The following is a 15,419-nucleotide window of genomic DNA, read 5'->3' on the forward strand; positions in this document are numbered from 1 at the left end:
CTCTGAAAGAAGACACGCGATTTGAAAGCTTATCCAAAATTTGTTGCTGTTGTTGTTTTTGCTGTGTAGTCTGTAAAAACCCAACAATCTGCCTCCATCAATGGGTCGAAAATAAGCAGAAGTAGATCAGCTGCATTCACAAAATAAAAGCATGGAGCTCGTCACTGAAAAGTTGACTGAATTTAAATTGGCTGCAATTTCTGCTGTCTGCTCTGCTCTTCTGGCCTGTAAATAAATCACTACTACTATCACCCACATTCGAAGTGACATTCTGATAAAAAAAGAAAAGAAAAGTAATAATAATAATAATAGTAATAATAATAATAATAAAATGTTAGTTGTATAGTCTTTCTGCATGGAGTTTGCATGTTCTCCCTGTGCGTGCGTGGGTTTTCTCCGGGTACTCCGGTTTCCTCCCACAGTCCAAAAACATGACTGTCAGGTTAATTGGCCTCTCCAAATTGCCCCTAGGTGTGAGTGTGTGTGTGCATGGTTGTGTGTCCTGTGTGTCTCTGTGTTGCCCTGCGACAGACTGGCGACCTGTCCAGGGTGTACCCCGCCTCTCGCCCGAAACGTTGGCTGGAGATGGGCACCAGCACCCCTCCCGACCCCACAGAGGGAAAAAGGGTGCAAGAAAATGGATGGATGGATGGATGGATAGTTATATAATCTTCCTGGTTGTTGATATGACCAGCTATCACGTAAATCCTGGCAGAACAAAACTCCCAAAACTAACAGCTGAATATTCTGGCTTCAACAAATGAAACATTAGCTTTTTAGATGCTAAACTTTTCCTGGTTATAACACTTTGAACCAAGCCTCCTCCTCCCCCCAGCACACACACACACACACACACACACACACACACACACACACACACACACACACACACACACACACACACACACACACACACACACACACACACACACAAGAAATGTCCAAAACAAAAAAAAGTAAGTGCAAAGACTTTTCCAACACACATTCCCTGCCACTGGAACTGGAGACCTAAGTATATTGAGTTGTTGCCATGTGATTGGCTGAGTATGTCACAGGTGTACTTAAAAATATATGTCTTGGTTATTGTTCCAGTTATGCCAAAAGAACTCGGAGCTATAGGTTTGACATCACACCACAGGCAACAGCAGTAGTTTATGTCCATAACACTAGCTCTATCCAACATCATCTTAATCTTTACTTTCCGTTGGTTTTGGACAGACTCTTACACGTGTCTTGTAAAATAAACAGGTTTCCCTTCAGAGCTATTTTTGCGAGCAGCGGCCATAACCAAATTGAAAGTCGCCTAACAAGTTCTAATGGGGGACAGGGGGGATTGCTCCCAATTTCCCCAGTAGGAAATTCGACCTCGGAGGGCTTTCCAGTTGATTTTCCGACTATGGGTAGCCGGTATTTCCCAGTTCCGACTACAACTGGAACGCAGCACTAATCCCCAACGCTCTATCAGTAGTTTATTTTGGAAAACAGCGGAAGTTCTGTGCGTAGTAGCGGAAATTTATATGGAGACAATAAGAATCCGCGAAGTTGAGTCGACAACCCTTTGGGAATATGGAGGGAGACTGACTGTTTGGGGGTTTCACTTGCTTTAACCAGAGTTTAGACGAACTACTTTTACGAATGTGAGACAATTAATTCATGGACATGTGGTGGTGCTTCTCCTCCACGGTGAGGTGGAGGTTCCTTCGGTCAGCGAGCAGCGTTCTCCTCGGTTGGTAAGTTAGACTACCGCAGTTCTTTCGTCCTTGTTGACTAACTGCTGCGGTTTGGATTCTACTGCCTGTTTTGCCGTGGCCCAGTCCCACGTAATGCAGCTGATTGTCCTCTGCCACCACCTGTTGCTCCGCGAGTTGAAGTAAAGATAAAGAAAACCGCATCATTCACGGTCGAGGGTCTTTCACAGCTCGCGCTGACTTAACACATGAATCAACAGCTCTCGGTGCCACTTATTGCAACACAAACCAGCAATAATTATTGAAATATGAAGCAGCTTCTCCTCTGCTTTGTTTAACATTGTCCTAGTGAAGTGTCTACTACATCAGATGTTTTCATAAAGTACGCGGAGCCGTCTACATTTCTCAAGAGTATGTCGCATTTATTATTTTTTTGTTTACATTTTAAAACTACTTATTTGGAAGGAATGCCATGTCACAGTACCTCATGCTGGCAATACAGAAACGTGTTTTGGTGTCATTTTCAAATGTTTATTTCTCTCAAATCCTAAGAGGTGACAACAAACTCTCTGGATTATGTCAACAGGTCACCTATACCACGGTTTTCCACACCAGGCGGGCCACCAGGCTTTACTTGTGCCCCTACCAGGCTTACAGTGTTAATTTATTAGTTTAAAAAAAAAAAAAAAAAAGATTGCCTTTTTTAAGACTATAATTGGTGATTAGGTATTAACCTTTCAGTGTTCCAAAAATGCATAAGTATCAAATGATGTTTTCAAATTTTCTGTCAACTTTAAACATTTTTTAACTCAAAAACAGGGCGGGTGGCTGGATGACTCCTGTAGCGCCCTGAGCATCGAGCTTAGCATGTTTTCTGAGGCAAACCCTGTATCCTATATCCAGAATTACTATTTCTTACTTTTACTCTAATAATAATAATAATGATGCATGTCATAAAAATCCACTGTTCTGAACACTCAAGGTCGATGTACAGTTAAAAACCAATTTAACTGTACAATGGGGGAGGGGGGGGGTAAGGAATTTGAGAATCAGCAGGTAGTTCAGTTCACTGACAGCATTTTCAATACAAATTTAGTAGAATTTGCAAAGGGACACCACTTTTAATTGGCTAATCTTAATTAATCAATGCCAATTATTTTCTGAGTTGTATTTGTGAACAAACACAAAGATTAAACCCATCAGATTATTGCCATAGGTAGTTATGGCCGCAAACAATCTTTTTTTTTTTTTTTTTGCAAGTAAACTTACCAGCTAAATTGAATGTTAAAATTAAATGTTAAACTATTTACTGCTGCAGTATGTAACTTTCACAAAGAAGATTCTTTTTACATACTTTTAAAAACTGTCACCATGTCGTGACAGTTTATGAAACAGATAATCTGTGAAAAGATCAATGCCATCTGAAGAAATGTACTGCTCCGACCAAAAACAACCAATCAGAGCCAGGAGGAAGATCTTAGCACTAGAATTTAACTAGTCCAAAATTCTATATAATTTATAGTAATTCTATTTTTTTATTTGCATTTTTTAGGATTCTGTACTTGTTTTAAGTGTTGTCAGCAATGTCTTCCAATAATATAATTACCTAATCATGTTATTAAATTTCCAGTCAACTTTTAACATTTTTTAACATAAAAACACAGTAGACTGCCCTGGTGCTGCTGGGATTTTCAAAAGTTTTCTGGGGGAAACCTTTTATCTGTAGATTGGTGGTACATACACATGAACATCATGTCCCTAACTTGACAGTTTTGTCGTTGACTTGTTTATTTAAGAAACAGGAGAGGGATAAATCTACTTCCCTTGTACTGAGAGGTTGTTTTTTCAATCTTCTCGGCAATCTGCTAATGTGCTTAGTGCTGGTACTGGTACCACAGGAGACTAATGCTGTGTTCTGCCTGGACCATGACTCATGGGTCAAGAATTCAAACGGTGCGTTTCCCGAAAGGCTCGCTTGGCCTCTGGATCATCTCCAGGATTACTCTGACCACTTTTGCACAGGTAGATGATCCCAGTTAGGAATTGGCCTGATTTCTAGAGGATCTCCTCAGCATGGGATGCTCTGGGTTCTTGATAATGTTGCTAATGTCAATATAAAGGTTGTGCATGCTGTGGTGTTGATTTTGTCATTGCAAGTTACAGTTGATTGATCTTGTTGATTGACTAACAGTTAATTAATAAGAGGCCATTATCTTAAAAACCTGACATTTTTCAGGTCCACCATCTTTCCATAACATAGACAATTTTTTTCATGAAATGCTGAATTTTAAAAGATCATTATTTAATTTTAACATTATTTTGTGACGGTTGTTTTAAATACTAACTGATTGAGCAGAAAATTGTGGTTTTCTTACATTATTAAACTTGCTTATCAAATAAAAAATAATTTAGGTAATTCTAACTTATCTGAGATGAGAGAAGTTTGGTCTAATTTCACTTCAGACAGTGAGGAAAACAGGTGGATGTCTTTATTCAGTATAAACTTCTAGTTTTAACTGTACAAGAGTTGGTAGTTAATACTTCTGTTTCTTCTTCCCACACCTGTGGTAAATCCAGCCTGAGTCGCTGCCCTCACAGCCCAGTATTTGTGACTTTCCAGTATTTTTTTCTGATGCAGAAGCTTCACTGTGTCCATGTCCAGATCTATGAGGAAGCCAAAAAGTATCACTGTTTCTCACTTAGCTTGTTGCTTTGGCTCCGGTACGATTATTTCTTGTTTTAATAACAATTATTGCGTGGTAGTTAATCAGTCAAACCTTGATAGTCGAGCCTTGATAAATCAGTCAAGGCTCGACCACCCCCGCTTTTTCGTTTTCTTTTTGTTTTTTGTGCTTGTTTGAGTCTCACACATGGTGGTTCCACAGATGAGGTTTTATCAGTTCCCTGAATCTTCATTGAATAATCTTGTTCAGCAAAATCGTAGGTCATGTTAGACGGGTTTTTTTTTTTGTTGTTTATCATTTTGGCATTAAAAAAAAATTCTGGCAATCTATTTTCTCGTCAGTTTTTGAATAATAATAATATATTTTATTCAGTTGCATTTATTTTTATTCGGTTTAATTAGTAATAGTCAACAAGATGAGCCACATCCCAACACGCATAAAAACAGACGGACACATCTAACTTTTTATTTGCGGTTTCAAAAAACCAGGGTGAGTCAGGTGCAAGTCATCTGGGATATGTGATTAAGGGGAGCTGAGCAGGGCGAGGCCACGCATGTACTTAGCTCTGCAGTGAGATGTGGTTGTTAAAGTTAATTAACTTCTGCACATTTCTTTCTTTTCTCAATATGATAAGCTGTCGATTTTTCCAGTTAGACTACAAATGGATTCATAGTATTCTTTAGTTGTCTCTGATCTGTATGCGGTGCAGGTTTGTTAAATGTGCCACAGAAACTCGAATCGATGTCGAGCAAATAATTTGTCCCGACAATGCCCACATTTTGGGTCAGGCTCGGATTCTGAACACTAATCATAAATTCAACAGAGCTGTCACAATCATGTCTGGAGCTTTAAATAATGATTTTCAATTCTTTCTCTAGACAAATGTTTCTTCTGATACATGTCTTGCCCTTTGTGATGCAGACTATTCTATTGTATTGTAATATTCATACAGACAGAGAAGGAGGGATAAACCTTTCGAAACATACAAAAAGTAAAAATCAGGTAGTTTTACCACTACACAAAAACATAGAATGTTCTATATTTGCTGTTTTCATAAAAAAAATTATACTCCTTCTCTTGACTCATACAATATTTTTATTTTTTCTCCTTGCAGACTTTAGTACATCAGTTGAGAAGCTTAAGTTGCCTTCTTGAATATGAAATTGCGAAAGATAAATGTAGTAAAGATAACAGAATTTGGAAGAAAACCAAATGTGCCGACTGTGAAAAGTTACTTGGAGCTTTGCAGGGGTAAACCCTTTTCCCTGTAATTTCTTGCCTCCACAGGCAAGTCTAAACCCGTTGCTTTTTCCTCTAGGCAGTGGGATGGAACTTCAAAATGATCCTAAAACATACTACCCACTGAGGCGCACTCACACCGAGTTCTAGAAAAGACTAGAGGTTGATCCGACATTCTGGTTGTGTGGAACCAGCTGAAGACACAGAACGGTCATCCCAAGCAAACTGTGAACTAAAGGTCCTGTGTGATGATGTGTGAGAAAGTGACACATTAAAATGGAAAATAATTTATTTCTGCATAAAGGTGCTTCTACAAGCTGTGAAATCACAGGGTCGGCCCATTTCTTTCCCCATGGTCGTACAGGATGTGCTGAACAGAACAGGTATATGAATTCATGACCTCCATATCTATGAAGTTACAATTCACAGGAGTTATATTCTAAAACCTCACAAGGGAGGTGTGCAGGTTTCTGATAGAGCAGAACTGAAGAGCTTAAAAATCTGATATTTGCGTTGAATCCAAGTCTGCCCTGATGGAGATGCTTCTTAAAATAGATCAGGTATGTAATCACAGGAACTGGGTTGACAATAATGCTGTTTTATATTTAGCTACTTGCATAAAAAAGACAGTACTTCCTTGAACTGGAATCTGATAGGCATCCAGAATTTCCCCAGAAAACCTGTTAAGCCGTGCTTTTGTATTAAAAAATGTTATGACAGGAAATGTAAAATATTACTGGAAGACATTGTTGACGGTTCTTAAACACACAACTATAATCTTGAAGCATCAAACAAAAACAAATAATACTAGCACTAAAGCAATAATAAGTTTTTGCACTTCTGTTAAACCCCAAGTAAGTAATCAGCCAGTGGATCTAAAACGCCATGTAATGCTGGTCAGATTTAGAACCGGCCCATGGCATAAATAAAGTAAGCAGCTGCTTCAGCCCCCCGCATATACTGATGTTAAAATTCTAAGATCTAGAATTTTAACATCAGTATATCGAGACTGATAATGTGGTTAAAGTGATTTAGTGGTTTCAGCAGGTGCTGCCACCTTATTGTGGTGGAGGGGTTTAAGTGACCCAGTGATCCTAGATCCTAGGAGCTATGCTGCCAGGAGCTTCTTGCCCCTAGTAGGGTCACCAAAGGCAGGCAGGTCCTAGGTGAAGAACCAGACAAAGCCCAGCCCAAAGACCCCTTATATGATTGTTGGAAACAGTGTCCCCTTCCCACCGGGCTCTCTCTTGAGCCAGGCCTGGAGGAGGGGTTGGCAAGTGCCTGGTGGCACTTCTTCGTGTGTCGCTCTTCGGGCGACACACTAAGAGGGGACGTGTGTCGCCCCCCCTTCCCAGGGGCTTACCACCTGTGGAAGGGACCATGGGACCATGTGTGGTGAGGGTGGCGATCTTGGCGATCTGATCTGATTCACTTCCCGGGGTGGATCAGATTTGCCCGGAGTTCCTAAGGCTCTGGTTGTTGTAGGGTTGAGTTGGGTAACTCGACTCTGCAATATTGCTTGGGGCAGTTCCCCTGGATTGGCAGACCGGGATGGTGGTCCCCCTACTCAAAAAGGAGGACCGCAGACATTGCTCCAAGTACAGAGGGGTCACACTCTTAAGCTTCCCTGGCAAGGTTTGTTCCAGTCTACATGTGTTTCATGAACTCGGAGAAGTGTTCGACCGTCTCTGGGAGCCCTGTTTAGGGTCCTCCAGGAGGATGTGGTAGAAGGCCCTTTGATACAGGCTGTTGGGTCCCTGTATGACCAGTGGCAGAGTCTAGTCCGCATCACTGACAGTAGGTTGGGCTAATTTCCGGTTTGAGTTGGACTCCGCCAAGGCTGACCATTGTCACCTTTTATGTTCATTACTTTTATAGACAGAATTTCTTGGTGCCGCTAAGGTGTTGAGAGTATCTGTTTTGGTGGATTTCGGATTACACCTCTGCTTTTTGCCAATGATGTCCTTGTTTTTAAATTTTTTTATTAAACATTGCTGTTATCTATGGCAGCTTGTTTTGTACTGACTGAGTCACTTCATACCTGCCAGGGTGATGATGTCACACTCCTCATGTCTTACAGTAAGGACTCTTTAATGGCGACAAGTCTGCCTTTTAAGGCCATTCCTGACAGTAACTGGTTATTCAACTTCTCCAAATAAAGCAAGAATTGGGGGTTAACCAATGGTAAGTGTCTCACCACTCACCATTGGTAAACAGACTCTGTCAGGTGAATTCACATGTTCATAATGTTTTCATTAAATGAGAGAAATCAGTCACAGACCTTTATATCTCTTTCTGTTCAGTAAATTTAGTTTTCCTGGCAAATTTTAATGTTCTTGTTTTGTTTTTTTCTTTTTGCCTTCATATTTAATGTCTTGTCTCTTCCACAGATGGCTCAGCGACAAAGAGACATGTCGATCAGTGCATCCTGTGAGCAGGAGATGAAGGGCAGTTTCTTCAAGGTGTGTGAACTCTGAGTAATCAGGAACAGCTCTCTGTTGTTGGGATTTTCATGAGGAGAATCTAGGATTATTTTAAAAGCTTGGGGTGTGAATGCAGATCTCTTGCTCCTAGTATGGAGCAGCAAAGGTACCAGTTAGAGGGGAGAGACAGATTAGCCTGCTCACTCAAACTGCTATTTTGGTTAAGTTTTAGTTTTCTCTGATTTCACAACCCAGGCTTTTTTCATGAAGACAGATAGCTGTAAGCCTCATATTTATGTTACGGGAAGAAATTAGTCTGTGGTCATATTGGACCAGTTTGCAAACTTAAGGAATTTTGACTGATAAAAGAAAGTTTCACATCATGGGTTAGAGATGATTAAAGTTCTTCTAAAGCGGGGGTGTCAAACTCCAATCCTCCAGGGCCACTGTTTTGCATTTTTTAGATGTGCCTCTGGTCTAAGACACTGTAATCAAATTGCTGAATTACCTCCTCAGTTTGTAGACAAAGTCCTGCTAATGACCTAATTAATTGTTTCAGCAGAGGCACAGATAAAAGTTGTGGCCCTCGAGGTGTGGAGTTTGACAGCTCTGCTCTAAAGAGTGTTTTTGGGTATTGGATCCATTCCCAAAAACCACAGCTATTTTTCTCTGGTCAAAGCATGAGCTTCTGTTTCTTGTAAAGGAAAAGTGTGGCAATCTTCTTTCAGCCAGATCAGTTGCAGTGCGCAGCAGCAAGTAGGAAACATCATGCACGGGTTAATGTGCCACAAATCGTCTCTCATTGTCACAGTTGTGTGACAAAAATCACATCTTTTGGTTCTCAGCCTCTTGCTGTCCACCTACAAAAGTAGATGATGTTCATCTTGCTATCCATTTGCCGCATATTGGACCAAAACATTAAACTCACCTTCCAGGGTTCTGGTCCTACGTGGAAAATTAACGTCCCACTAACGCCTTCCGTCCTTATTCTGATTCCTGACAACATGAAAAATAAAATGAGATATTTCAGCTTACCAATCATTATTTTCTCTTTCTCTGAACTTGTAAACTCATAATAGGCGTTCCTTTTTGCCATGATCACTGTTTACTCTGGCTGTAGGAGGGGTGTTTGTGAATCTTGAGGGATGTGTGCGAAATCGAATTCCCCAAGTCGACTGTTTGACTTTGGCCCGATCATGTGGGCCTTTTACTTTGCTCCTTTACTGCAGACCCTTTATCACTGTCTCATTGAAAAATGTTTAAACCACTGCAACAGTGTGAAGGAAAGTTTTAGTGGTTTAAAACATAACTACAGTGGCCCAGAAGGGTCAACAATATGCAAAAGCCACAGTGGACGATATGCTAAAACTGATTTTCCGCTAAAAGTACGTTGTGCTAAAACAGAGGTTATTCTGAAACAAAAGTTATGCTAGAATGGAAGTTATGCTAAAACGAGGTTATACTATAATTTGCATCACTCTAAAATAGATGTTGTGGAGGTTGTGCTAAGACGGATGTTGGTGTAACTTCCATTTGAGCAGAGCTTAACTTGTTTTATAGCTTTCGCATTTTGTTGACTCTTTTGGGCCACCGTACGAAACTGACATGACATTTAATCATGTCATCCAAACCACTTAAAAGCTTAATTCACACTAAGATCAGACCTTGTTGTGTAAAAGGGTCAAGATGTATACCGGCTGTGTTTCAGCTGTAGGGAGGTAGAGAGTAACGGAGGTTAATTTGTTGTGAGCGAGAGCATACATACAATAAAGCCCAGTTTGGTTTTGGAGATGAGCCAGGCTCACATTCTTTTTTTCTTCTGACTGATGGATTTATTTTCCCCCCACGTAAAACTGGTTCTGCTGGAGTCCTAGCTGTACTGTGCTTTCACAAACATGGCTTCTGTGTCTTTACACACACCTGTTATTATTTTCTTTGTCTCTTTCTATAACTTTCATGGCTGTGCTTGTTTTTGTTTTGTTTTTTTACAAAATCATGTAAAGCATATAAAGTAGATTTTTCTGTTGTGAAGGAGGCCAATTGTTGAACAGTATTGTATGTTGTGTGGACCTGAGGTTCCATGGAGAACACAGTTTGCTGTGTTCTTCATGGAAACTGGCTGATTCTCTCAGGTAACGTGGTCACGTGGAATAATGAATCGGAAATGATGATTTGCTCTGAAACAGCTGAGCTCAATACTTCCTCTTTCTGTTGAAGCTGTTGGTCAACAGAAAATCTGACCAGTCAGCCAAAGAGGAAATGAAACGAGCCTCAATCTACAAAGATCAGATCAAGATCCACTGAACCACACACAGCAAGAACCCATGGTCAGTTCAAATATGAGATCATAAGACTTGGATAATTGTTCAGCGTGAAGCTTTTTGATGAGGGCAGCTTGATATACAGGTTAGTTCTGTCAGTTTGCTGGTTTTCTGCTCTGTTTCCACACCTGTGTTTATGCATGTTTCAGCTGTGTGAAGAACATCGGTGGAGTGGTCTGCTCAGTGAGTCAGAGCCACACTGAGGTAAACTGAGGAGTTTTCAGAAAGATTTCCTCTGAGCTTGGGGGAGTACAGGGTTGCGAACACCCTGTACTCCCCACCATGATTTAGGGTTGGTTTTACAGAGTCGAATAGCAAATAATTTTTAACATAAATCCCAAAAACTGGGTAAGCACAAAAAAAATCCACATTCATGAAACTATGTGTACGCATTGATCTAACAACAATTCCTGCGTATATTGCTGCCTATGTGGAATTGATCATAAATAAAGGAATACCAGACTCCTCTCTTGACATGTGCCTCTTTGAGAAATGAAAACAAATGTAAGTAATCCCTGCAAGTGTGATTCAGTATCATGTCTTGATGGAGGAAGAAACAAACGATATGCATGTTGAAGGTTATCCTAAGTGAGGCCCCAAAATACAGACAGAGCCAACATTTCATGTGCAGAACCTTGAACATGCCTTCCAGTTTTTCACAATTTGATCATTTAATCATGGAAAGCCACACAACATCAAGTTGGATGATTTTGACGGGGTTCTTGCAGAGCAGGTTCACCTGCGCTAGCATTTATAAAATTCCTCCATGACAGCTCATTTTAGGAGAATATGGCACCAGCGTGTGCATCAACTCTACATGCTCTGACTCTGACTCAATGCTGACTTTCCATGCATCACTACAACTCACCCTTATATTTTGGTATATGTGGGACAGCAGAGGCCAGAATTCTCTGTAGACTTCTGGCTTAAGCTGTTGTTGAAGGTAACCATTTTCTGTGGTTCACTGAATTAAGGCAATGAATTATTATATAGAAATTCAAAGTTAGAGGGACCAGTGTTATTTGAATAAAGATATTTATAAAAACCTTATAATTTCTTTAGGGTTATTGAGTAACCTTTTGTACTGTAATTGTGTTTTTGCTTTGTGTAATCAGTTTAGTTTTCATGCTCCGTTCTTCTTAGGATGTGACCAGACCAGCCCATACTCTGGTCTGGTTTACAGGCACACTCATTCACTAGCCATGCAGAGCATCACATTCCCTATGGGCAGCTGTAGAATGACAACAATTACTTGTGAGGGATGTCCTTATTCAAACTCCAGTGTCTTGATGGGCTTTTTTTAAAATTAATATCAGAGTTGCAGACTGCACTCCACTTCAGTCTTGTCCAAGTGTAGGTCTTATAGTGATAAAGTGCCATAGAAAAGTTTTAATTGTATGAAACTATATCTTTAAAACATCCTCAGTCATATTGCCGTTTGTGTCTTTGTAGTTGATTGACTCGATCGTCTGGGAGATCGGCACCCTGAAGAAAGAGATGGGGAGAAAGACGGAGACAGCGGAAGACAACCGGGAAACTGATGCACATGTGGGGTAAGCTCCTACTGTCTCTATTAAATACTAGTATGAATGCTGACTATTTTCTATCCTGGGTTTTGTTTAACTTATGCAGTCCCAGTTGCCACCAGTAGAGAGTGCTCATGACAAGTGTTTAACAAGCGCTGGAACTGGAGTTGTCACTGTGGTCATTTATTCCCCTTTTGTCTCACAGTTTTCAGAAAGTACCTGAGAAACGTAGAGGAAGTGGTAGAGTGTTTGGCTTTGTTTGGAACTCTGTTGTTCATTCCTGTTGCTACCTTACTGTGTAGAGATACAAAGAGGGAATGTGTGTGTGTGTGTGTGTGTGTGTTGAGAATGTGGGAGAAGTTACACTGCTTACTCAGGTGCTATAAAAACAAAAACGGTAAAATCTTCATTAAAATAATAAGTCGGGTTTAATTCAGCCTTAAGCTTCTCATTAAAGTTTATCAGTTGAGTTGGCAAGATGTCATTTTACTTCAGGTTAAGGCAATGTGCCATATTCTTTTTTTGAGTTGGGAAACTTTACTTATAAAGTATTTTCATTCATAAAGCTTTATTCGACATTACCCAGCTGGGACAGTTTTACTGTTAAATTGTGACTTTGCTTCCAGAAAATGTTACGTTGAATTTTTATTTCAGTTATTGCGCAGGAACCCGGCATGCTTCTCCGTTTTCATAGTCACGTACAGAATAATAGACTAATTGTGTTTTTCAGGCTGAGCGAAGAAGTGGGACGTCTGTTTCTTCAAGCCTCACCTTGTCCTGGGATGGGACCCGGACCCACCAAGGCGAGAGATTCAGGCTATGACTCTCTCCACCGTCGGCTCAGTGTCCTGGAGAGACTGATGCACACACATTCTGTGTGGCTGCAGCTGGGCCTCAGCCACCAGGATGCAGCTGGAATACTGCAGAGCCAGCCCGCTGGGGTGAGAGGATAGCAACCAGGGTAGCTTCTTCTGTAACTGGCTTCCTGCCTGGCAGACAAACGCAAACCACCTTAAACCACTTTTTGCTTAAGGCAGTTACCCAATGAACCAACCTTTTTTGTATGAGGTAAATCGTACCTCTGTTGGAAAGAATTGGTTGAATGAAATGCTTGTGATGATGCTCTCTAAGCATTATCAAGTCACTTGTGTCAGATCAGGCTTTTTAAAGATTGATGATCGGCCAGAAAACTGCAATCGGGGGACTTATGATGGAGGCCAGACTTTATTAAAATGTCGTTAAAATATGCTGTTCACTGTGAGCCTGATCTCCTCTGTTTCCTCTCTGCAGTCATTCCTGGTGAGAAGGTCCACCAGCCTGCAGAAGAAAGTTATTTCTCTACGCATGGACAAGGACTCTGCAGAACCCATCAAAGACTTTGCAGTCAAAGAGAGTCTGTACAGTGAGTTACTTCCATGTCTATTCTTAGAGCGGTTTCTCGGGTTGTGCAGCAGCTTTACAAAGAACCTGTTGAGAATATTCAGTAAGTGATGCAACAGGGAGCTACAGAAGCAGGTGATGACGTATGCGGACACTCTGGTCATTGTTAGAATAAGGTGGTGTTCTCCTTCTCATTCCTCTGTGTTGAACTCAGACTGCTGCCTCGTTCTCCAAAACTCTGGAGGAAATCTCTAAATGAAGCTGCCGGACATCTATAGGCTAAAACTACCAAAACAGATAGAAAAGCTTAAAGGGACCATGGGGAAAACTGGGAAAACCCAGAGACTTTCTGCTGTTTGGCCTTAAATCCATCATTGTCTGATTCTATATACTTCAGTGTGGGATCAAATCAGCTCCATGCACGCTCCTCCTGCTCTGACATGGACATGATGACGTTCTGCAGCCTTATCTTTGCAGGAAATGACCGACAGTTTGGTTTGCTGTTCAACAAACATTAACACCCCGATCTTCTTTTTCTTTCTTTTCCTCTCTCTCTTCCTCTTCTTTCACTCTGAATCACCACACCTTCATTCATGTCTATTTACAGTGGAATTTCCCCCCTTTTCTCTGTACTTGCGGGCTGTTCTTAACCAGAATGAAAATTCCAAATGCTTACTGGTGAGTTGACAGGACAGTCTCTCTTTTCATCGGTCAGGACCAGTGGCCAGCGTTCAGCACTGGACCTCTTTAACTAGCATGTTGACAAAGACCGAACCTTCAACCCAGAGAAGAGCTCCATCTTTTTCTGTACTTTCATAAGTCCCATCAGCATTAGAAAGACAGAGTTTCACATAACTCTAACTGGAGTGAATACTTTTTTTTGAGGGTCTTGCATAAACAAAGAGAAGCCGCCTTCTGAAATGCCACCACCATAAACACAAGCTCAGCACATGTCGATGCAGCTCCTTTCTTTGGAAACTGTTGAACTGGGTGCAGTGAGCCACATTTGTTGGTTTTTCTCTTCAGAAATCAGTTCTATTTGGACTTGAGGACTTGACTCATCATGAGAGTCTCATGGTATGCTAACCAGAAATTTCACACATTAATAATACCATGTGCCCCCTGTGTACCTGGGGTTTGGGACCAACAGCCTCCTAAAGCTGAAACCCACAAATACTTGAGACACACTTTAAATTTTTTTTTGACTGCCTAATTTAGCAGTTCAAGCTCCAAATATACTTTACTACTCATAGTGGAAACCATCGTAGCCAGCTAACAGCGGGTCAAGTAGCATTGCTCCCAAGTAGCTTCCCAAACTGCATTTTCTTTTGAATATATCAGAAATGCTCTACATTAAAAAAAAAAAATCTGCAAATAGGCACGTTTTCTGTAAATTATTCTGAGTTTTGCTCCCCAGAAAAATCTGCAAATACTAAACCACTAATGGGCTGGGGTCCACTAGGAGCATTTACTTTAATGTTATTTTGGTAGACCAAAGCAAAGTCATGGAATGAAGAGTGTTTGTTTTCAGGTGCTTAGTATTTTTCAGATTTTTCAGTATAAGAAGCTGATACCAGCTGTTTCATTAGTCAAGCTATCTGCTCAAGTAGTCAGCTGCTTATGATCAGCTGTAGTGAGTGAGCTAAGAGCAGCTGTCCAAACATCCAGATGTCTTTCTTTTAACACAATGAAAAGTGAAATGCTGGCAGAGCTTTGCAACCGGTGGGGGAGGGGAGACGCAAACACAAACACTGAGCCTGGACCGCTGTCTATAGAAATCCTAAATCCATGTGACTTTAGTGAGAAAGTCAGTCACTACATGAGTGACTTTCTCATTTAGCGAAAGTCACTAAATGACAAAAAGTTGACAGTCTGACCTCCAAAGTCACCAGAAAGCAAATTTCTAAGGCGGCCTCTGATTTTAAAAGCAGCTAGAACCAACAGTGAGAACCTGCATGGGTTCCTGCTGCTGCGTCATCTGTGAAATGAGTCACAAGAAAAAAAACAATGTTACGAGAATAAAGTTGTAACAATATGAGAACAGTGATAATATGAGAAAAAAAGTCATATTACCAGAATGAAGTCTTAATAATGCAGACAAAACTTGTACAAACAATAAAGATGAAAAAAATAATTAAAACGACTTTTTTAATTCTTT

The 15,419-nt window shown here is 40.7% G+C and overlaps 1 protein-coding gene across 3 annotated transcripts in view; it reads left to right on the forward strand.

The window, feature by feature from the left end:
- The first annotated feature begins 1,412 nt into the window (after positions 1-1,412).
- Positions 1,413-15,419, forward strand: part of LOC103476509 (ras and Rab interactor 2-like) — a 29,071-nt gene continuing 15,064 nt past the window's right edge. The window contains exons 1-6 of one of the 3 annotated variants that reach the window (XM_008428914.3): positions 1,413-1,730; positions 7,692-7,795; positions 8,002-8,073; positions 11,808-11,908; positions 12,612-12,822; positions 13,172-13,283. In XM_008428914.3, the coding sequence (XP_008427136.1) occupies positions 7,793-7,795; positions 8,002-8,073; positions 11,808-11,908; positions 12,612-12,822; positions 13,172-13,283 (499 nt within the window). In that variant the 5' untranslated portion in view covers positions 1,413-1,730; positions 7,692-7,792. The remainder of the gene's footprint in view (positions 1,731-7,691; positions 7,796-8,001; positions 8,074-11,807; positions 11,909-12,611; positions 12,823-13,171; positions 13,284-15,419) is intronic. The other 2 variants (XM_008428915.3, XM_008428916.3) reach the window with 2 other exon arrangements.

The sequence above is a fragment of the Poecilia reticulata genome, chromosome 15, assembly GCF_904066995.2.
Source record: "Poecilia reticulata chromosome 15, P_reticulata-male-v2, whole genome shotgun sequence".
Taxonomy (NCBI): domain Eukaryota; kingdom Metazoa; phylum Chordata; class Actinopteri; order Cyprinodontiformes; family Poeciliidae; genus Poecilia; species Poecilia reticulata.